The sequence below is a fragment of the Podospora pseudocomata genome, chromosome 3 (assembly GCF_035222375.1).
Source record: "Podospora pseudocomata strain CBS 415.72m chromosome 3, whole genome shotgun sequence".
Taxonomy (NCBI): domain Eukaryota; kingdom Fungi; phylum Ascomycota; class Sordariomycetes; order Sordariales; family Podosporaceae; genus Podospora; species Podospora pseudocomata.
The window spans coordinates 3,917,072-3,938,907 of record NC_085887.1 but is presented as its reverse complement, the minus strand read 5'-3'; the positions used below and the strand labels follow the sequence as shown (position 1 = coordinate 3,938,907).

The 21,836-nt window shown below is 52.8% G+C and overlaps 3 protein-coding genes across 3 annotated transcripts; all 3 read left to right on the top strand.

The window, feature by feature from the left end:
• The first annotated feature begins 3,226 nt into the window (after positions 1-3,226).
• On the top strand, positions 3,227-8,601 carry BUD5 (Ras guanine nucleotide exchange factor bud5). Its single transcript, XM_062889395.1, has 3 exons — positions 3,227-3,733; positions 3,965-4,608; positions 4,673-8,601. The coding sequence occupies exons 2-3, from the start codon at positions 4,051-4,053 to the stop codon at positions 7,769-7,771; spliced, it is 3,657 nt and encodes a 1,218-aa protein (XP_062745385.1). The 5' UTR covers positions 3,227-3,733; positions 3,965-4,050; the 3' UTR covers positions 7,772-8,601.
• Positions 8,602-9,816: 1,215 nt separating this feature from the next.
• QC762_311000 (uncharacterized protein) lies at positions 9,817-12,306 on the top strand (the record flags this gene model as incomplete). The annotated part of the gene is made up of 1 exon (XM_062889396.1): positions 9,817-12,306. The coding sequence occupies one exon, from the start codon at positions 9,817-9,819 to the stop codon at positions 12,304-12,306; it is 2,490 nt and encodes an 829-aa protein (XP_062745384.1).
• A 360-nt stretch (positions 12,307-12,666) lies between these two features.
• QC762_311010 (uncharacterized protein) lies at positions 12,667-15,173 on the top strand (the record flags this gene model as incomplete). Its single annotated transcript, XM_062889397.1, has 2 exons — positions 12,667-13,282; positions 13,341-15,173. The coding sequence occupies 2 exons, from the start codon at positions 12,667-12,669 to the stop codon at positions 14,942-14,944; spliced, it is 2,220 nt and encodes a 739-aa protein (XP_062745383.1). The 3' UTR covers positions 14,945-15,173.
• Positions 15,174-21,836: the final 6,663 nt, after the last annotated feature.

The following is a 21,836-nucleotide window of genomic DNA, read 5'->3' as shown; positions in this document are numbered from 1 at the left end:
TTATTGTCGATACAGGGTGTGAGATGCCGCAAGATGGGCATCGTGGTGGCCTGATTATCGAGGACTGCATGGTTTCCGATTTATTACTGATCTTTCACAATGTTGATAGGTGGTCTTCGGCACTAGAAAACCGCCGCCATTGAACGCCAAGAGGCAGCCGGTGGGCGGGCGGTGAACGGTGGGCGGTCGGCGCCGTTGGGCTTCCAAGGTCGTCTGTCTGTCTGTGTGCTTGATGCCCGATGTTGAGGTTTGACGATATTGAGTTGATTATCGCCCGTGGCGATTGATAGACAGATAGATTGATTTGATCTTAATTGCTGCTGCTGATGGGGTGGTGGTGGTGGGTTGCGCAAATGCAGGTCCCGGGTACCATTTCACACCGAGTTACCCCGCCTTCCCGCACCCAGTTGCTCACGTCGATACCATTGACCAATCGTGTTGGCCGAGGTGATGGCGGCAGACGCGGCCTGGTAAGTTTGGATAGAGCTTCGACATTGCCCGGAAAAGAGCCGATGTGCCGCGATGCCGTCCATCCATGTTCGTATTGATGTGTCCCTGTGTTGAGGCTGAAGTGGCGAGCTCTTCACACCCCGAGTTGGCTTGTCGCGCAGCTGCTGAACCTTCCCCGCCGCTGGCCGGCATCGACATGCTGCAGTAGGTCTGCATATGTAGGCACCTTGGAAAAGCCCTCGAAAAGGAAAATCAGCTCCATAAATTCTCTGCTTTCGGAGCTTGCACAACGTGGGATTGGACCTAATATGGAAGGTTGAAAAGTGAAACATGCAGCCAACACTGGGTGTCCAGCTTGACAGCTCGTGGGATGTGTCCACTCGCTTGGGCTGCTCGCTTGATCTGTTGATCTCTGTGGTTTTTGCCTGGCAAAAGTCTCCGCAGCAACGCGACGACTCACGGGCTTCATTCATATGTTATACATTGGCTAAATGCTGGAGTTGCTGTCGAGCACAAGACATCTGTTGCCGCCGCTCAGATGGTTAGGGGGTCAGGGTAGGTGGACGTGGCCTGGCCCTGATGCTGATCTGGGGAATCCCCGTTTTCCTGCATCTTGATTTGCTGATCCCTGGGCGTGTTCGTTTGGTGGAGAGTTGACGTGATTTGGGGGGTCTCATCAACAAGCCTGGGAGCTTGGATTTTTGACACCGGATCATCAGTCGGATCCGCCAGGGTGTACAGATATCAGTGAGTTGGAGCGAGAGAAGAATCTCATGTTCGCCAGGACGCGACATTGCGTGCCTTGCCACGCTAAGAGCGAACTTGTGCAGGTGTCAAGGGTTCACCCCCACGTACCTTCCAGGTTGTCCATGATTGCTGACTGTACACGGGCAATTCCGCGTCTTGTTACAAAGTAGTGAAAGTGGCTGCGTTGAAAAGGAGAACTCTTTCCCTTGGGCTGCGGCCAAGTCACCGGCGTGTGAACTGGCGCCGGCCCTATACACTATCGCCCGCCCGGTCCGGCTTCCGCGTCTGAGGCCGTCGTGGTCGTTTTTACGGCGCCAGAGCACCGGGTCGGCATTGTCAGGTGGGTCCGTCCACCCGGACGGATGGCCGCAGCAACCTTTGTGCAGCAGACGGGCAGAAGCTGCTGATACCAGGCAAGGCTTGGCGTCTTCAGCTTCCAGGTCGCAATGTTCAGACGAAAAAGGTCGATATCCGAGACAAGGCCTTGCGTGAAACGTCGAGGCGCATTTGGGGAAGGCTGTGAAACTTCAAAGGTTCGAGTACCCAGAGAGCCAGAGGCCAAAGTGTCAGATCATGGCGCAGGCTTTGGTATTCGAACGGCACTCCTTTTGAGCATTCAGATCTCTCAAGTGAATGTCAGGTTTACCAATTCAACTCAATGGGGAATCTCAATTCCCTCAGCTATATTCAGTGCCGCTGCAGCTGTGGTGTGGGAAAGAAGCACAGGGCATCTTTGGACGCGTGCTCTGCAGGTCTTCAGCGAACGGCAGAACCAGCCGAGACTTGATGGGACGCTGAGAGATAAGAGGATCCCAGCAGGAAGACTGGCGATATTAAACGGTGACGCCGTCTCCATTATTTGCTTGTTTGCAGTAGCATTGATGTTGGCGCGTGGAAATAACCTGATGGCACGAAAGAAAAACAAAATGCAACTGAGAACAATTCGAGGGGAGACTGGCAACCACACGACCCTGGACGTTGCCCTCGGCGACACATAAACGCCAAGAAAAGAAAGCTTGGGGCGTGTGCTTAACAAGCAACTGCCTCCCGTTCGGTGGGGAACACGGGGCATCCTGCAGCGTGGGGTAACCTGGAAAGCGAGTGAGGTGCCTGGACAGTGCTTTGTACAGGACGACGACAACAACCGGAGATGAGGGCACACAGTATCTGGCGAAGTCAGGTAAGGTAGCCAAGCTATCACTGCCCACTATGATCAGAGCTAAAAAAGCAGATTCTCGCGCAGTAGTTCCATGTGAAGGCGATCAACCACTCTCCCCGGTCGGAGAGGGAATGTGATATCAATGCATAGCGCGAGGCACACTGCAGCAGTCAGCTTTTGGCCGGTATCGCAAGAACGCAACCAAAACCTGACAAATGCAGTAAACGATCGAGGTGTTGATGGTAGCGGGATGTCCAACAACTGATCGCCACCAGTAGAATACTGAAAAGTGCACTTTTTGACCGCGAGTGCAACCACGGCAACGTCGAGACCCTATCAGAATTCATCATGACCCGCGGAAGGCACAGTTGGAGCCGTCCCGCCCACACCGGACACCCGACCACCTACCTCTCTCTCACTCTGCTCAAGAGACAGAGAGAGACATATTATACAAAGTCAATAAACTCCGAGTCCGAATGAAAAGAACTTCAAGACATGCGGAGAGAGCTGTCCAATCGGCCTCGAACGTGAGGCGAAACACGTGAATTACAGATAACGATGAAAAGCTGTGATGTGATGGTATAATAAAAACACGCCCCGGGTTGGTCGCTCCAATTTTGGGATGGAGTGAACCGGGGGAGAAATCCATGGTCCCGAGCTCTTCCTCTGAACGCTCGTTGGCTGCCGTTAGCGTGTACCGGGGGGCTACCCGCAAGACCCGCAGCGTTCCCCAACGGGCAATATCGCGACGAAAAATATTGCAGATGAACCCTGCCAGGGTGCCAGTCTGGAAAGAGGGAGTGGAGTCATGAACCATCGCTGCAGCCAGGGGACCACGACAGGGGAACCGCAGACAGAGAGAGAGGGAGAGGAAGTAGCAGCAGCAGCGACATCTCTTTCCATCGTCTGCCTCCTTCCATTCTCTCGAGTCTCGAGCTTTCTGGGTTTCATCTTTTGCTTTTTTTCATAACTGGAAAAACATCAAGCAACAATCGACACGCGCGGCTGGTCGCAACTTGGACATAGCACCACCTACCCCCGGATTCTTGTAAATTACCCACACGTACCAACTACCAATCAATACAGATACCCGACTTTGGATCATCACCACGGTCGACCAGGACTTGGACAGCTGGACTCACACGACTGACCTGCATTGATGTCCGATACGACAACAAGGTGCATGTTATAACCGATCCGAGCAGCCACTCAAGTTCCCGACGACAGCGACAGCAACAGCAATAGCGACAAGTCGCCCTGCTGCTGCTGCTGCTGCTGCTGCTGCTGCATTCTTGCTTCTCCCATCCATCCCACAGCGACGATCCCGCAACACAAGACCGCATCACTGGACTGGCTGGCCACAACAGACAGAAAAAGGTATGAAATCAAATCCTGCCCGGTTTGCACATTGCCGTCTGCATCGATCACCATTCCAAAACTTCGTTACCTGGGGCCTCCCCCTGGTATGCAGCTTCTCATTCCTGCCACCAAGGAAACCTCGCTCCCTACATTCTTCACCTCTTCAACACTGTCACCAAAAACAAGCTGGTCCACGAGGACGTGCCGACCGTCGCCCACTTCTTGTACTGACACTCTTTCCTCCTCTAGCGACCCGGACTTGCGCCTGAAAACACTGGCCCCCATCTGGTCGCAACTGCGAGGCCTATGTGTTCTTACCACCATCACCGACAGCAATGGCAATGCTGAACAGCCAACCCGCGCGATCAAGCCTACAAGTGGCCCCCTTGGCGATACAGAAAACCCGCAGCAATGGATCAAGTGTGGCCGACTCATCAGACCCATATTCGCAATCACAGATAACGCCGCCAGCGACCCCGAATGGATCCCAGGAGGACCTCTACACGCAGGCGGAGGAGCACGCTCAGATGGAAATCGAAATGGCCACCGAGCCGCCCGTCTTTCATAATTTTCTGAGGGCCTTTTATCCCTTCCAGCCAGAAAACACTGTGAACGACTCCACCGTCACCCTCCCGCTGAACGAGGGCGATGTTGTCCTGGTCCACTCGATTCACACCAACGGCTGGGCCGACGGCACTCTGCTAGTCAATGGCGCAAGAGGGTGGCTTCCTACCAATTACTGCGAGGCGTACGACCCTGACGAGATGAGGAGCTTGTTGAAGGCGCTGCTCAACTTTTGGGACATGATGCGGGCAACGTGTGGGAATGACAGCGAAATGTTTGGAAACCAGGAATTCATGAAGGGAATCATTGCCGGTGTTCGCTATTTATTGGTACGTTTCTATCAGGCGCCGTGATCGGGCTGTTGCTGGGTGGTGTCATCTAATGATTTCACAGGAGCGTACACACTGTCTGACAAGAGAATCACCCCTCGTGCAACAATACGATGGGCTACGGCGAAACCGGAAGTCACTATTGTCAGAATTATCATGCCTGGTCAAGACAGCTAGGCGGCTGCATGATGCCCAGCGCATGGGCAACGTGGAGGAGGTCAACGAAGTGGTGGACGAAATGATTCTGCGTGCCTTCAAGATTGTCACCAAGGGAGTGAGGTTCTTGGACGTCTTGGAAGAGGAGAGGAGACCGCTGGTGCCCACAATCGCAGCCATAACGGCAGCTGAGGACAACCAGGTTCCACCAACGCCACCAGCAGAGTCATCCAACTTTGATGCCGGTTATGGCCCGGCAGCGGATGCAGGTTCCCGCGCCGAGGACGACGGGGAGACTGCCGAGAGGGCACAGTACGCGGCCAGCGACGTGGCACGAAGTCTGACCCCAGCCGAAAACCGTTTGTCTTCAGTTTGCACACAGAATACAAATGCCCGCCGTCTGTCTCAGGTCGGCCCACTCCAAATTCATCGCCCGTCTTCCACCCTCTCTCATCGTCTCAGCATCGCAGGTCCCTCACCCCTGGCGCACTCGCAGAATCTAGTGTCGGAAAAGCTCAACGCCTGCCACGATATTTTCCTCTCGCACTTGGGCTCATTCATCGGGCGGCTACATCTCCAGTCGCAGTCGAGGCCCAGTCTTGCTCGTGCCGTCAAACAGTCAGCAACATCGGGAGGGCAGCTTTTGGTGGTGGTGGATGTTGTCTGCACACACAACGCGGCAGTCATCGATGTGTTGGAGCAGTCTCGTGCGGCCATGTACGACCGTATCCAGGAGCTGGTGCACACGGCGCGCGATATACTCGCCAATGCCACATTGGACATGGAAGAAGACGTGATCGTCCCTCAGGATAATGGCCGGTTATTGGGCGCCGCAACGGGTTGCGTCAAAGCCACTGGCGAATGTGTGGCCAAGACAAAATGGGTGATCGAAAGAATCGGCGACTTCGAGTTCGAGTTTGACAATGGGAGTCTGGGCGTCAACTTTGACCTTTCGGCATTGACGCTGGTTCGGGAGGAGAAGGACTCCAAGTACTGCCCATCTGAGTCGGCAAGCATCGCTGGATCAACCGTGTCCGAAACACCAACGGCGTCGACAGCAATTTCCGTCACATCTTCGGCCCCCGTTCCGTCTGTCGTGCTCTCGATCGACAAGCCACTTCCCGATGTTCCGCAGGTCACCTCGCCAATTACCGAGCAGCCAGTTTCGCATCCCTTGCCTTCAGACTCGAGACCACAATCACTCCCGATGCGTGACCGTGCCTCCAGTGTCGTCCAGACCGCGTCCTACAACCGTGCCGACCTCCCACCACTACCAAGAATATCAACCGCCTCTCTCCCAATGGATACCTATAGTCCCCTCGAGCCATCCAGCACGAATGGAAGCGATTTCCGCTCGTTCCGCTCGGAAAGCATGACCGCCTCGAGCTCGGGCTCGGGTAGCACATATCTCAGCCGGCATTCAGAGTCCAGCATTCTGTCGCAGACCTCGACGCGTGCCACCACACCCGACAGCACACAAGCTCCAAGGAACCAGCCGTCATTCTCCGATTTGAGCACGACCGAGACCACGAGCCAGGCCGAGGAGGTGGATGATGTCGAGTCCAGACTGATTGAGAAGACGTTTGCCCACGAGCTGGTGTTCAACAAGGAGGGCCAGGTCACGGGTGGCTCGCTCCCCGCCCTGGTCGAGAGACTTACCACCCACGAGTCAACACCTGATGCCATGTTTGTCTCGACCTTTTATCTCACCTTTCGGCTCTTTTGCACTCCGACAGCGCTTACACAGGCTCTCGTTGAGCGTTTCGACTATGTCGGTGAAAGTAGCACCATTGCCGCCCCGGTGCGCTTGCGCACGTACAATGTCTTCAAGGGCTGGCTCGAATCACACTGGAGGGAGGGGACAGACCGTGAAGCCCTTGACTTGATCAAGGAATTCGCCCAAGTCAAACTAGCGGCCATTCTTCCCTCGGCCGCCAAGCGCCTCCTCGATCTTGCCGAGAAGGTGTCTGTCGCCGATGGTGCGCTGGTCCCTAGGTTCGTGTCATCCATGGGCAAATCAGGCGCCACGGGCACCCACTACATCCCCGCCGAGACACCGGTTCCTGCGCCTGCCATGACCAGAAGCCAGACCAATGCCCTGACTGCTTGGAAGGCCGGGGGCAGCTGCCCATCCATCTTGGACTTTGACCCTCTGGAGATTGCGCGCCAGCTTACCATCAAGCAGATGTCTCTCTTCTGCTCGATCCTGCCGGAGGAGCTCTTGGGATCCAAATGGACCAAGCTTGCTGGAGTTGGTGCCCCCAACGTCAAGGCCATGTCGGCTTTTACCACAGGTCTCTCCAACCTGGTTGCCGACACCATCCTGCAGTACGACGAGGTCAAGAAACGGGCGTTGGTCATCAAGCACTGGATCAAGATTGCCAGCCAATGCTCCTCGCTGCATAACTACGACGCCCTGATGGCCATTACTTGCGCACTCACCGACACCAGCATCAAGCGCCTCAAGATGACATGGGACACTGTGAGCGTCAAGCGCAAGGATATGCTCAAGTCGCTGCAATCCACAGTGGACTTCAACCAGAACTACAAGGCCCTTCGCGCCCGGCTTCACGACCGTGTCCCTCCATGCCTGCCATTTCTGGGCATGTTCTTGACTGATCTCACCTTTGTCGATGTTGGCAATCCTGCTACCAAAACCAGCGATACTGGGCTGGTGGTCATCAACTTTGACAAGCACACCCGCACGGCCAAGAGCATCGGCGAGCTGCAGCGCTTCCAGATCCCCTACCGCCTGACTGAGGTGGCCGACCTGCAAGAATGGCTGTCCAGCCAGATCGACCGAGTCCGCGAAAAGGACAAGGCGGGTGCCAACACGCAGGCTTCCCACTATCGCAAGAGTCTTCTTCTCGAGCCGCGCGAAGTGCAACAACTCCGAACCCCCGTCGAACCACCCACTCCGGCTGTCACAGGCAGCGGCATGTTTGCTTGGATGCGTAGCAATAGTGGTACTACCACCGCCACCCAAGGCTTATCGGCGCCTCTTTAAACTACAATCTCTACCAAAACCATCATCTTTCCCTACATCACACATCATTGACGACGGATGGCGGCCTGTTTCACGTTTTACTCTTGTTTTATGATACCCCTATTTGCATACTGGTCTGCTGCACTATTTTTTACGACATGATGAAGACAGGACTGCCATCCGCTACCTTGGCCAACATCATGCCTCAAATGTTTTATTTCTACCTACCTTACTAGAGCACATCTCCTGCGAAGGAAACCTGTACGGCAAACGTCATATGCTTTTCTCTCTGGAACTCGCCTCGCTGGATACAACAATCTTGGCAAAGGGACAAAGTGGAGGGTCGCTTGTTTAGGCCGGACAGGGATATCGGAAGGGAAAAGCCTTGTACATAGTTGTTTGTTGTCTTTTTTTCTCAAGCTCTTCTTTCTTCATGTATACCCCTTTTATGCGCATCGGTTTCTGGGACACCGGGCTGTGGGGCTTGCTTTTAGTGGTCATCGGCCGTGAGATGGAAAAACAGGACATGGATGGCATTGGGCCGGGGAGAAGGGGAAGACATCATCTGGATTTCGACCTGGTTGGATGGATGAATGATAGCACGACGAGCAGAGGACCCAGAAAGTACTCAATACCAGCTTCAATTGAAGTGTTCTGCTCAAAACCCGGGCCCCTTTCACATGGCGCAGGCAGTTGTATTACTTGTCAGCCACATGTTCGGCTTGATGTGACTGTCACCAGAGTCATGGGCCGGTCAGAAACCACGTGCCCCTTATATTTCCAGACCTTGGCCAGGCAGATGATATCTCTCCCATTTAAAGCTAATAATCTATACATGGACTTCAACCTCATTAAGATTCCTAACTTCAGTCCAAAACCACATGATGACGTGCTTGTGAGAACGACTTGAATACACTATGGATTTCCGGAAGTGTGTCAACACGTAATGTAAGACTCATGTCACACTGGGTTTATCTACGACACCCACCACGAGAATGAAGCCTGTAGCAAACTTCACCACCGAACAGGTCGTTGTTGGACGAGTACGCCGATCATATCTCATTTCACAACCCTCTGCTGTATAACTTTCTCGGTCGGCCCCTGACCTTTTGATATTTTGTTCTAGCTGCATTGTCCCTTAGTCAAGGTAGCACCGCTATCACACGTCAAATAACCAAGGGGCCACACTACGGCCCAATTACGGATCTACCTGCGCGTCGAGAGCCAGTAGTTGGAAGTGAGGCAGGAAATCAAGTGCCTCGCGGCTATCAAAGGAATGGTATTAGCCAGAGTATGCGTCCTCAAGTGTGACAAGGGCTGTAATAACAAAGCTTGGAACTCATGGTTCAATTCAAGCTAATAATCTTCAATGGCCTCGAAGAGCGTGATGAAGAAGAAGAAGGTCTAGGAATACAAACAGATCTCAGATGCGTATTTTATCCATCGTCAGGTGGTCCGTGCCCAGTGGCCTCAGGCCGCTGCCAAGTCCCTCAATATCTCAGGTTGACCAATATCATCTTCTTAATAACCGCGAAGCCTGTGATTGTCTGCTTCACTTTGACCACTGGCTCACAACGTGCAGATAGGGGGCCTGTTGGGCCGAAGCGAGGTCTTGTTGGTTGTTGACGTGTGACATCAAGACCTGTTTGATACCTAAACTAATGTTCCGAGCCCTTGTCACAGACACTCCCAACCTGTGCAGCAATTTCTGGGCTGCTGAGCTTTGGTGGGCTTGCGTTTGGTGGGCTTGCGTTTGGTGGTTGATGGCTGTCCAATTAAAAAGTTACCGAGGATAAGGTAGGTCTGGAGGGCCGGCTGATAGGAATGTAAGCCGAAAAGAATTTGTTTCCACAGTCTGGTCAAGCTTATTGGCCTCTTGAAATGCTGGAACTGTCCTGAAATATGACTAGCATGAATAGCGATGCAAACGGACGCAGTTTGGTTTGCAGCACAGGCGACCCAGGGAATTCACTAATTTAGGGCCGGAATGCACATTTCTCCTCCCATTTCAAACTCAAGCAACTTCCTACTTTGATCAGAATTTCTCTGTTAGACACGGAGAGATCATGGACGACTCCGACCCCGACCAGATCGACTACAATGATCCCGCTTGCTTTTCACGGCTTTTGGGACCCGGTCTCCCCGTTCCAACCTACCAATCCCCAGCTGCTGTCCGCAAGCAAGCCAGGGAGCGGTCGCAAACCATCCATGATACATCCGCAGCTCTTCGCGACGTTGTGATACGGCATGAGGACACTATCCAGAAGCGATGGATGAAGAAGTCCAAGCAGCAGAGGCTGAAGATCTTGCTTGAGTGTTGGCCTGGTATGGCCGCCATCCACCGCCCGGACTTTGATGCCTTTCGGAAAGAGAACGGCCAGCTGCGCAGCGGTGGGACCAGATACCGGGACCATTACCTGTGGCCTTACATCAACCAGGAGGACTTGTGCAAGCCCAAGAATATCCTGCTCCTTCTCAATGCGCGGGCTCGCCATCATGCCTCCGCATTTGCCGCTGCCGACATCACCGCCATCCGTTTGGGCATGACCTCAACCGCCATCGTTCCGATCTATCTCAACGAGTATGTCATGATGTTGAATGGCGCCACCGACGTCGACAGCTATGGCAAAGTCATCCACTGGGATGATCATGAGGACGCGTTCGACTGGATGCATACTCAAAAACAGTTTCTACCTGGTGAAGGCCTGCTCGTGCTGGAGATCCAAGAGCGCATCCTGAAGTTCCTGCTGGCTTTCTGCAAAGCCGTTCTTCGTGATATACCAGTGGAGGCCTTGAAAAGCGATACCTACCAGATCCAACCTGAACCCCATCTCAAGACGGAAATCGAGACCAACGGATTCGACTCGCTTGCCGTCATGGCCGCCGAAGCACCCTATCGACTCCCAGTCCGGATTGACTTTGCACGGATTGACTTGCTGCTCGAGGCCAAGGTATCCGCCGCCAAGGATCACATATGGGCGTTGAGAGAAGACCCCGACTATTTTGCCAACCGGGTAAACGACATCAAAGACCACAGACAGGAGATGCTGAAGGACACCAAGGGCAACATCCATCCGGCTCTTCGCCCAGGTCGGCAGAATATCTTAGGGGCACGCGTCGTTGGCAATCTGATCGTTGAAGCCTATTCTGAGCTTGAAATATTCGCTGAACTGCACCGTCAAGGTAAAGAGCTACGCCTCCTACATGAGAAGTACGCCAGCCAGCTGTCACCCTCTGAAAACCTGCCAAAAGAGCTCCTCGGCCACATTCTTACGTTTCGCTATTTTCTCACCCAGGCGGCCAAAGGTCCACTGTCTCAGCTGCTTCATAATGTCTCTGCCTCCCCCCCGCTGCGCAGGCTATTTGTTCGCCAACCACCCCCCGACACCACTACTTCCAAAATAGCCATCATGTCCGTCAACGAGTCCAAGCGAACCGCGGTCGAAGGCCGTCTGCTGTGGCTCCTCAACACCCTATGGGAAAATGGAAGGACATTGTTTCTTGCTGGAATGCCCTTGATTCTGGATGAACTACAGCGTTTTCTGGAAGCCGAACCCGAAGCTGCGAATCTTGTTTCATCTCGTATTGCCGAAATGATCAGTAATGCTTCCATTATCAGCCAGTGTCTCAGCCAGCTCGATCAATTCCAGCCTTGGGCGCGAAGCTTTGAGAACGCAGAGGAGGACCAGCTGGATGAGATTCAACAGAAATTTGCGGTCTGGGCCAAACCGCTTGGGAACATCATCCATGGTCTTAAAGAGCAATACTTGCTTCCTGTAGCCGACTTGGCCAGCACCTCCCAAAAGCGTTTCTTCTATCCTGTTGAGAAACGCCGAACAAAAGACACAGTTGAGGCTTTGCGGCAAGCAGAGGGAAACCTAGACCGTTTCTGGCAGGCGGCTGACAAGATTGTGGACTCAAGGTGCAAGCATTTGGAGGGCACAGCCGCCAGAGCTCTCTTCTCTGGAAACCGTGTGTTGCAACGAACCCCCGAGTGGGTTCCGCAGACCAGTACAGAAACACCTGCGGACAAGAAGGTTGGGCCCGTCGAGACCGTTGACAGTGTAGAGGAACTGAGCAAACCCCTTTCGACGCTGTACTTTGGATCTACCTCGGGCCAGAGGATATCACAAGAGCCTAAGCCAAAGACCAAGACCAAAACCAAGGGGTTGCCGTCGTCCGACCAGACAGCTCCCTTGACGACTCCTTTGCCTATCGAAGCCTCCGTGCCGGCGCCCACCATCGCGGTTGACCCCCGCTCCCTCAAGGTTTTCCGTACATTGTTCTTCAACCCCGGTGTGACTTCCTCCCCAGGCGAAATCCCTTGGCAAGACTTTGTGCACGCCATGACCTCGACTGGGCTGTTCACAGCTGAAAAGCTCTATGGCTCGGCCTGGCAGTTCCAGAGGCTGGACAGCAAATCGCAGACGAGAATCCAGTTTCACCAGCCGCATCCTAGGGGGAAGATTCCGTTTACGAATGCCAGGAGAATGGGGAGGAGACTGACCAGGGCATTCGGGTGGGTTGGTGACATGTTTGTGGCGAAGGAGGAATGACTGCAAGAAGATCTGGTTGTCCAAAGTACCTAGTCTAGGTAATTACAGTAGTACGAAATGTATGGCTGCTGTGTTTCAGGATCAATGGATTTGAGATCGTGAACACTATCCTCTCAGGACTCAATTAGGTAAAGGTAGGCGTATGCAGCATAAATATCTGTTGGTTTGTTGGTGGTGACACGGCCGTTTGATTGGTTTGTCCTGTTTTTGCTGCATCGACTTGTTGGGTTTGGGTGTTGGACTTTTTGGACCTAATCTGCCGAGCTAGGAACTGCGCCACGGTTTTCTCACAACCTCGAGGCCACCACCCGTTCTCATCTCTCTTTGTCCGGACTTTCCGGTGCGTCTTCATTCTAGGAGATGGCTTCACTCTCAAGTAGGCCCCAGTGTGGCATCAGTCTGTGGGATCACCGCCTGTGGACCCACAACAAAAGCGCCCTCGACATACCGCCGGACAACTCTGACAGGCTAAAAGACACCCATCTCGAGGACAGTGAGGATGACGATGTGGAAGACGACGGCGGCGATTCTGGACTGAATCAAGACATCAAGAGCCACCCGGACGACGCATGGCTTAAACACATGGACGCGCCTCACTCTTGCCATCTTTGCAGCAACGTCGTCATTCTGGAAGATCGACTGCCCGTCCATGCCTTCAGTCAAGGTGGTCGGTGTATTCTCCGTCTTTCCATGTCAGACAAACGGATGTGGAAAGCGGGGGTGAAGTGTCCGCTGTTTCGCTATCTCTGTTCGGTGTTTCAAGAGAGACGGCACCTTCGCCCACATAGATACTCGACTTATGCTGCTGTGGCGAGCGATGTGGAGGTTGGAAAGAGTGCAAGCGCGGGGACGAGCCCAAGGAAGGATCTGTTTATTGGCGTTCGAGATGGGAAAATCAAGTTCTTGTACCGCTGGCCCAGGTTTCGATGTGATGACGAGGATTCACCCGCTGGCGATGCCCTTCTACCGTTGCCGGGTACGTGTTATTTCACTTTTGTGATTCAAGATCTTGTTAAGCTTATATTATGCCTTAGAAGCTCTCATTTATACTCGTGTGATGTCCGACTGGGCCTATTCCAAAGCCAAGGCGTGGATTGACGACTGCACCTTGCACCATGTCAGCTGTCGACTAGAGCCATCCAGTTTTGTTCCTACAAGGCTGTTGGATGTCACGGCGATCATCGATAACAAGATTCGCCTTGTCGAGTCGAAATCAGTGCCGAATATCGGGAACCATGCTAGATGGGCGGCTCTGAGCTACGTCTGGGGTGGTTTACAACCCGTGCGTACCCTCAAGGCGAATATCGAGGACCATCACAAAGGCATCCCGCTAGCCAAACTTCCACTCACCATCCAACACGCCATTGCAGTCTGCCAAAACATTGCAATCCCCCATCTCTGGATTGACTGTCTCTGCATCATCCAAGACGACAACGACGACCTGGCAGTCGAGCTCCAGTCCATGGCCCAAATCTACCAGTACTCCACAGTGACCATAAACGCCGCCTCCGCCGACTCGGTTCACAAAGGATTCCTCCAAGACCGCCCCATCTACTTTTACGAGGACACCGTCCACCCAGTGCAGATCAGTTTCCGGCCGTCTGAGAGCAGCCCCAACCCCAACACCACCGCCCTCCTCCTCAAAGCCAACAACAGCTACGGCCTCGAAGACCTGGACCCCATCCGCACCCGCGGCTGGACCTACCAAGAACGTAAACTCCCCGTCCGCTCCCTCCACTACTCCACCGCCGGCCTCGAATGGTCCTGTCGCCACGTCGTCGCCACCACCGTGACCGGCGCCAACAAACGCGACGATCCCTTATCGCGTGACCTCCCCGTTGTCCCCGGCCAAGCGCTCGCCCCATGGTCGAGGATTGTATCAGATTACACCAACCGCAAGCTGTCCTTTCCCGGCGACAAGATCACCGCCGTGTCCGCCATCGCGGCGATTTACGAGCAGGAGCAGAAAAAGACGTACGTGGCTGGGTTGTGGAAGGAGGACATGCCCGCCTGTCTTGTCTGGTCTGTCATGGCGAGCGGGATGAGGCCCCGGTACGGGGTGTACACTGGGCCTAGCTGGTCCTGGGCGTCGACGGACTCGCATGTGTCGTTCAAGACGGAGGAAGAAGATGAAGAAGGGGTTGTCTTTTATGGGACTGTTCTCAAGGCTGAGGCTGAGTCGGTGATGCCTAAGGCGAGGTTTGCGGCAGTGAAGAGTGCTTCGTTGGTGATTAGGGGGAGGGTTCATCGGGTTAGTTTGAGGGTTGATTTTGAGACCGTGGAGTCAGACATCGAGGATGTTGTTTCGAAAGAAAAGAGGGCGAATGTGACGGTTACGGCTGCGAGGGCATATGCAGATAAGATTGGGGTTAACCTTGATGCTTGGGAGGATGGGTGGGCGGGGGATTCCGGGTTTGCTGTTGTGGACGTATTGTTGATGCCATTGTTCGAACGGACAGTGCATGATCCGGACATTGGGATGCCGAACTGGGGAGGTTTGGTGGTTGTCGAAACTGAGAAGGGAGCTTATCGCAGGATTGGGTATTTTGAAGAGTACTTTTACAAGAGAACCGTCGGAAGAGTGACGTTTGCCGATTTTATTGTCGGGGCTGAGTTGGGGGATGTCTTGTTGGTGTAAAGTGGTGGACCGAGAGAGGACCAGATCTGTGTCTTGTGGCTGAGGGTAGCTTCCTAGGAATTAAGACGCCTATCTGATGTTCCTTAAAGTCAAAGTTTGAGTAGAGGGCGTAGGATGATGCTTGGTTTCATAAAGTTGTAAGATACCTAGTACAAAGAACTACCCAAGAAGACCTCTTTTGTTGAAACCCAGGGCTTTCTCCACTTGCCTTGACCGTGGATTTCCGCAATACAAAGTAAAAGCCTTGGCCCAGAATGATTTATGAAAGCTTTGCATTGAACTGAAGTTGAACCTGAAGAATCCGAAAAGCCTGTACCCCACAACAACATTCGTGATTTCTGGCAAGAATGCCTAAATTGACATTCCTATTCCAGAGCCAGCAAGGATTCTTCCGAAAGGTCCAAGTCAAGAATCTGTTAAGGAGGGTGGAGCAAAACACTGTATCACGCTTGGCCGTCAGAATGAAAAGAAAGTTCGAATCAAGACCACATCTTGATGACTTACTGCAGATCACAATCAAACTGACTCCCAATCCCGAGCAGGTCCGGCTCTGGATTCAGATTGATTTTGGTCAACCTCTTGGTATCCATAGTGCCGCTCAGAACGTTGTGAGTTGAAGCTGTGTAGCTTGTTGAGCGTGACGGGACGCCGAAGATCCATTTCGAGCAACGACACTCGAAGTTCGGGTTAGGTTTGTGCTGCAGCAGCAAGGGTGATTAGACTCGACAGTATGTTAAAGGGAAAAACGAAAGGCAGTGTAAAGGGGGAAATCCGTCAGGGAATACGGGGTCGAAAGTGGGAACCAGGAGATGACAGGGCATACTTGCTAGGCTCGTCGAAGGCATTGTCCATATGAAAATGAACTTGACAAAAGTAGCATCAAGGTATCGACAAGAAAGATGGTTCACAGGTAATGATAAAAGGCTATCGGTTGAAGTTGAAGAAAGAAGACCTATGGGAAGGATCAAGTTGTTTATAGTCCGCAGTGGATGGAGGCAGGAGGAAAGCTAGGTACCTCACTCTGGTACATTACCGAAGACTGTAGGGTCCCACAGATACATGTGTGCCAGACATTCGCCGACCCTTACGAACATGATGGCTGTCTCTAACATGAATCAACACCGGAACCAATTGACGGTGTTCAGGACACCGGAAAAGCCGTCTGGAGTCTTGGAACACAAGAGCGCTAAGGTACTTCGTCATCTGCCTGCGAGGTAAAATCGACGCATGACAGCCACGACAGTGCCCAGCGTCGCCTGCCACATCCGCAGCCCAGACCTCACTGATGACAGAAAGGCCTCAGACTTTTGTACAGTCTGATTCGCTCCTGACATTTTGTTGACTTTTAACCTAATCTCCGCTAGAAAATCGCCGGCATCGTGACACCGATCTCATTGGGTCTGATGTAGCTTCCTTCCCATTGGGCCGTGACCTTTTGTTCCCCATCTCTGATAGGCCATTGACGTTTTGTGTCATATCTCTGATTGGTTGTTGGCGTCTTGTTCTGTCCCTGGTGGACAGGTTGAGGTACACTGCAGCGGTCCCACGACCGATTGTGGTTCGTGGAGACGCATACCCATGTAAAGAGATACAAGCCAGCTTGTCGTGCATGTCAAATGGGAGCAGTCATGGATGGGTAGGCACGTAGGTGGTACCTTGGGCACATTAGCACGGACCACCATCGATCAATCTCCAAGCATATAAGCCCAGCCCACAACACTCCCTCAATGACGTGCCCTTCCTTTCCTACTCTGGTGTACCCCACATCTCATTTTACCCATTCACTATCCGAGCAACTTTCGATCAAAGACTCTCAATGGACATCAGCAATCTGACCCCTTCGTCCCAGGAGGCCAAGTTCCTTCATATTCCGTATGAGGAGCGTTGGAAGGCGTTGAAACCCATCATTATCCCCCTCTACCTGGAAGCCCGCGGTTCCAACGGCAAAGGCTTGACAATAAGCCAAGTTGCCGATTTCATGAAGTGCCATTATCAGTTCCACGGCGCGTTAGTATTTTCATTCATTTAGATTATTTACACTGCTAACATTTGTACTATAGCGAAAGCCAATATCGGCGCTGGTTCAGGGAGTGGGATGTTCGTAAACGAACCCTTACCAGCGAGAAGAAATAAGTTGTTGCAGCCATTGGCAAGCGATCCAGTCATGAATTCAGCACATCACACGTCAAGTTGGCCAACGGCAGGGCTCTGGACAAGAAGCAGATGAAGAAATACCTCGGTGATCAGATTCGACACCAGTCGATCGATCCCCATTTTGCCAGGAGTGTAAGTCATACCTAATAGTTGATGGTTAAATGGCAACTGACGATATTCCGGATATCTACCTCATACAGGCTGTCATCATGGAGCCTCCCATATGCAGCATTCGTTACGGCAAAGTATTGGGGCATGGGACCACGTCAATGGACTCCGGAATGATATCCGCGTTCACGCTTGACTCTTTCACGGTTGACAGTCCGATGGACAGCACTGCCGCTACATCGGCATCCAGCCATCATGACGAGGCTGAGATACCCGAAGCTCCTCCGCTGCTTTGTCAGTGGCCAATCTTGGGGAATGAGCTAAGCAATCGAGGGGTTTTGGATGTTGACAAAGACAGCGACGATAACTTCTTTGATGTCAATACTCCAGAATCATGGAAACTGTGGAAGGGGAGCTCGGAGTCGTCCATGGTCGCCACGATCAAGGAAAGCCTGATTCAGAGCACCTTCTCACGGACATCTCCAGCCCAGGTGCCGATTTCGACCGAGTTCATCTCATGATCAGTGGCACAGGATCCCCACGCCATTCAACTAGAGGCCTTCACAATGGCCATCATGTCGAGCACCCAGAGCCTTTTGGGCGAGCTCTGCCAGCAGAATGACGGACATTTGCCAGCAAGGATCAACGAGATCAACCCTCTTCACCTTGCCGCAACCTTTCTCCATGGTGGTAAGTGTTGCGAATTGATGTTGGAGCTATTGACTCGGCTCCAGCCTCGTGACATCTCTGCTGGGACCCGAGACAACTTTCAGCATACAGTACTGGACACTCTCCTGATCACCATTCTCCGATCACACACCACTGTTTGGCCCGATGAGGTTAGTTTGGCCTTTAACCCGCCCAACCGATTCCCAGGAGAGGAAAAGGACGTTTGCGGCAGATGGGATTGCGACTCGCCAGTTCTTCGTTCTCTCTTCAGGCGGGGATATGCCCGTGTGCCAGACGACTGGAAGCATCCATTTTGCCATACATCTGTGACAGAGGTATATCACAGCTTCATTACCGTGACCATTACGCCTGGGTTTACCGACATCAACACTCTTAGCGGTCTGTTCGTCCGGCGGTGTGCTTGTTGTTGTTTGGAGCTCATACTCAGCCCGCTTCAGGCAGTTGTTGTGGTGGCCTTCTACCTCGCGCATCGCGGAATGGGTGGAGAAACCCTTTTCGGCCCACTGGCAGTGGTCTTCTGTCTGCTTTCTTCAGGAGCAGACTCATCGCTAGAAAGGGTTGTGTTCTTCCCGGTCAAGGGAAATGTATTGCCGCTTTTGGACTTGGGTGGGGTGTGTAGTTAGGAGCAACACTGCCTCTTCCACCCTACCCCCCTGTCAATTTCTGTTGGGCTGGTGACCTAGGAAAGTCACTGGCTGGGAAAATGAGGCCAAAATTGGCCAGAAAATGGTAAACAAATTAGTATTACAGTGGTTGGTTGTTGGTTAAAAGGAAAACAGTAAGAAAATCCAGCCCCAAGAGCAAACCGGTGTGGGTCTGGGAAAACCCAGGCCCTTCAGTGTCCCACAATTTCAGCATGGAAAAAATGTGTTTGATTTCGAAATGCCCAAATTAACCAGCTTAAGTTCGAATACCGAATTTGCAAGTCAAGGTAAAGGCCTAGTTGAATCGTCATATAAACCAACATACTGCTTGTCTTAACGACAGTTCCATTTCATATTTACATACCTACCTAAGCTTCTTTATCACTTCCTATCAACAAATTAGCACTTATGGCGTCATACCTTCCTAGTTCCTTGGCATCAGCTGCCGCTTTAGCAGGCTTAGTTACTGCAGTCAAATCATCATGGGAGCTGTCTCGTATGATAAAGAAAAAATACGAGCAGCGTGTGCTGAATGATCATGCCAATGAAATTAATACCAGGCTGCGCAGAGCTTTGCGAGATGGCAGAATTTCTCACCAAAGCTACAACTTCTGGAAGAAAAAAGTCTTAGTTGCCGTCTGGGAACAGGACCGTATGTTAACACCCAGGAGATGGAGTCCAAATCCCATCTGCTTACCACAGTATCTAGGTGCCGCCCTCCTTGACATAAAGTCTTACTTGTGCTGGGATTAATTGGATGACCTGAAGCTTTGTTTTGGGTAAATGCAGAATAGTCTTAATTATCTACCTATGTTGAATATAACTCATGCATCTGGCTCGATCTCTAAAAAGTCTTTTACATGCTCCCCCGGTAAGAGAACTTAACCGCAAGAAATTCCCGTTTTTTCGCGCTTGCGTTAACGTATATTATAAGCGAGTCGTACATATAAGCGAGTCGTACAGTCTCCACCACCCTACAACAACTATCCTCAATTGCAACATAGCAACACTAGAAACCAACTATAATTACATCAGAAACAGCCGAATCAGACGATTCTACAGCCTCCTGGCAAGTACGTGCATTATGGCCAGGCTTGCCGCATACACCACAGCATTGAACCTTTTTGTACAAGCACCCCTACACCACTACCATCCGGCTGCGTTTCTTCCACTGCCTCCCCACCCACGGCCTTCTGGTCAAGTAGATCGTGTGCATCCTGCACAGTAAGTGATCCTCCAAGCCGCACACGTGTTTTTGGCTCTCCTGCGCTTGCTTAGTGCCTCGTTGGCAAGGTGGTACTGCGCGGCCAAGATGATAAAGGAGGGATGGCCCAACCGAGGGCATTAACTCCCTGGATTACCGTTGCCCATTCGCGGTTACCAGGCTGGGCTAGTTTCGCCTTACTAAGGCCGTCCGAGGTCGTAACTACCATGCCCGCGAAGATAATACCCATCATAAACCCAGTCTCGTCGAAGTTGTAGATATCGTCATCTACAATACCGTACTTAGCCTTAGTGTTCCGTACGAGCGCAAAACCACTCGGCAATGACCTTTGGATCCTCGCACTTAGCCCTCTGGTAGTCGTATCTACGCTTAAAACGCGTACGGAGCTGTGGCTGACGTTTGACGAAGTTATGTGCCCAGAACTTGCCAACAGGGGCGCGTCGCGTACGCGTAGCAGTTGGTTGGCCATATCATCTACACTACGCAATCTTGGTGGAAAAGCTCGCGTACATAGCTCAATAATATATCGGACAATAGCTTCCTCTTCCGACTGAGTCATCTTTTTCGAATTGGGTGTTATATCGCGTCGTGCAGGCCGGCCGGCGCGTCGGTTAGAGAGAGTCATAGCTGGTACGTTGTAGAGCTTAGCTGCAGCTCGGAGGCTTAATTTTTCATTGATTCGAAGAGCCTCAAGGGCTAAGAGTATCCTGGCTTCCTTTGAAGTAGGAGGCATATTGGGTTGTGGAAAAAATTGATGTTAGGTGTAAGGAGGACGCGTCGTGGTGGTGTCATGGCACTGGCACTGGCACCCTGACCTTATCTTATCATTCACCTGCCCTGCCCCACCGAGCCTTGCAGCCTTGCACCTTAAATTCCTCGCAGGCCAGGCCAGGCAAAGCCTTCCTTTCCTTTTTCTCTTCTTTAGCTTAGTATCTCGTCAATTGAGTGTAGCCTTGCAGCATTGTCTCTCGTTTGGCCACTTCGTGACATTATACTAAGCTCAAAACGTCACAGCCGCGGGAAGGCTCAAAATTCCTACGAACCGAAAGAATCCAGGATCCCTCTGCTATCGTAGCATTGAGTGTAGCGACCCCGGAAAGTCGCTGTTGCCGATCCGGACCTCCGCCGCGCCAATTGAAGCGCGTGCCCGACCCGACCCGAACCTCCGCCGCGCCAATTGAAGCGCGTGCTCGACCTGAACCGAGAAGTCGCTGCGCCAATCGAAGCGCGCGCCCGAACTGATCCGGCAGCACTTGATTGGTCGCGCCACCCGAAGAAGAACCGAACAAGTACGTACCCGCTACCAGAATGCCGGTACAGACCCGTCGCCGTGGCGACGCCGATGGCCTGGGCCAGGATGCCCGTCAGCGTGTCCACTTCGAGCTCGACGCCCTCACCAAGAATTTCTCCAAGGAAGGCAAGGTCGTCACAAGCCTCCGCCGCAGGTCCGAGGGACCCGTCTTGACCCCCGCTGTCGATGATGAAGATGGCATTTCGCGCACCGTTGGCGCCGACGAAGATGAAGAAGAGACGGTTACGCTGGGGGACGCCGACAACGCCACGTTGGCTACCCATTTCCGCGATGTAGTGGTGAAGATGGCTCAGAACGAGCGCTTCAACCTGACCCCCGGAGAGTTGCACCTTGACTTCGACTCGAAGGTGGAAAACCTAGCCGACTCGTTTGCGACCCACACTGGCGAGATTGGGTTTCCATTCAACATCGTGTCATCAGAGAACCAAGACGTCAAGTTCGATGGCCCCATGACTGAGGAGAAGTTTTGCGAGTTCGTCAAGAAGCAGCCTGTGGCGATGTACAACGAGATGCTGGTCCGGGTCCATGCCCTGGACGCTTACCGCCTGCAGCTTGGAGAGTTGTTCAAGATGGGCAAGAAGGTTGACGGCACCCTGGGCCGCCTGATGGGTTGGTCGCTGCTCCTAGCCGAACGCTTAGCCGATCCCAAGGCTCCGTACCGACCCCTTCGTGCCGACGATGACCTCACCCTCCTCGACACGGGTGAAGGGAAACCTCCCGAGGACGAGACCGAAGACCAGCGCCGCACCCGCCGTGCCG

Coding starts and splice junctions, on each gene's coding strand:
- BUD5 (XM_062889395.1), top strand. CDS start 4,051: ATGGCAATGCTGAACAGCCAACCCGCGCGATCAAGCCTACAAGTGGCC. Junction 4,609..4,672: donor CCGGTGTTCGCTATTTATTG/GTACGTTTCTAT, acceptor ATGATTTCACAG/GAGCGTACACACTGTCTGAC.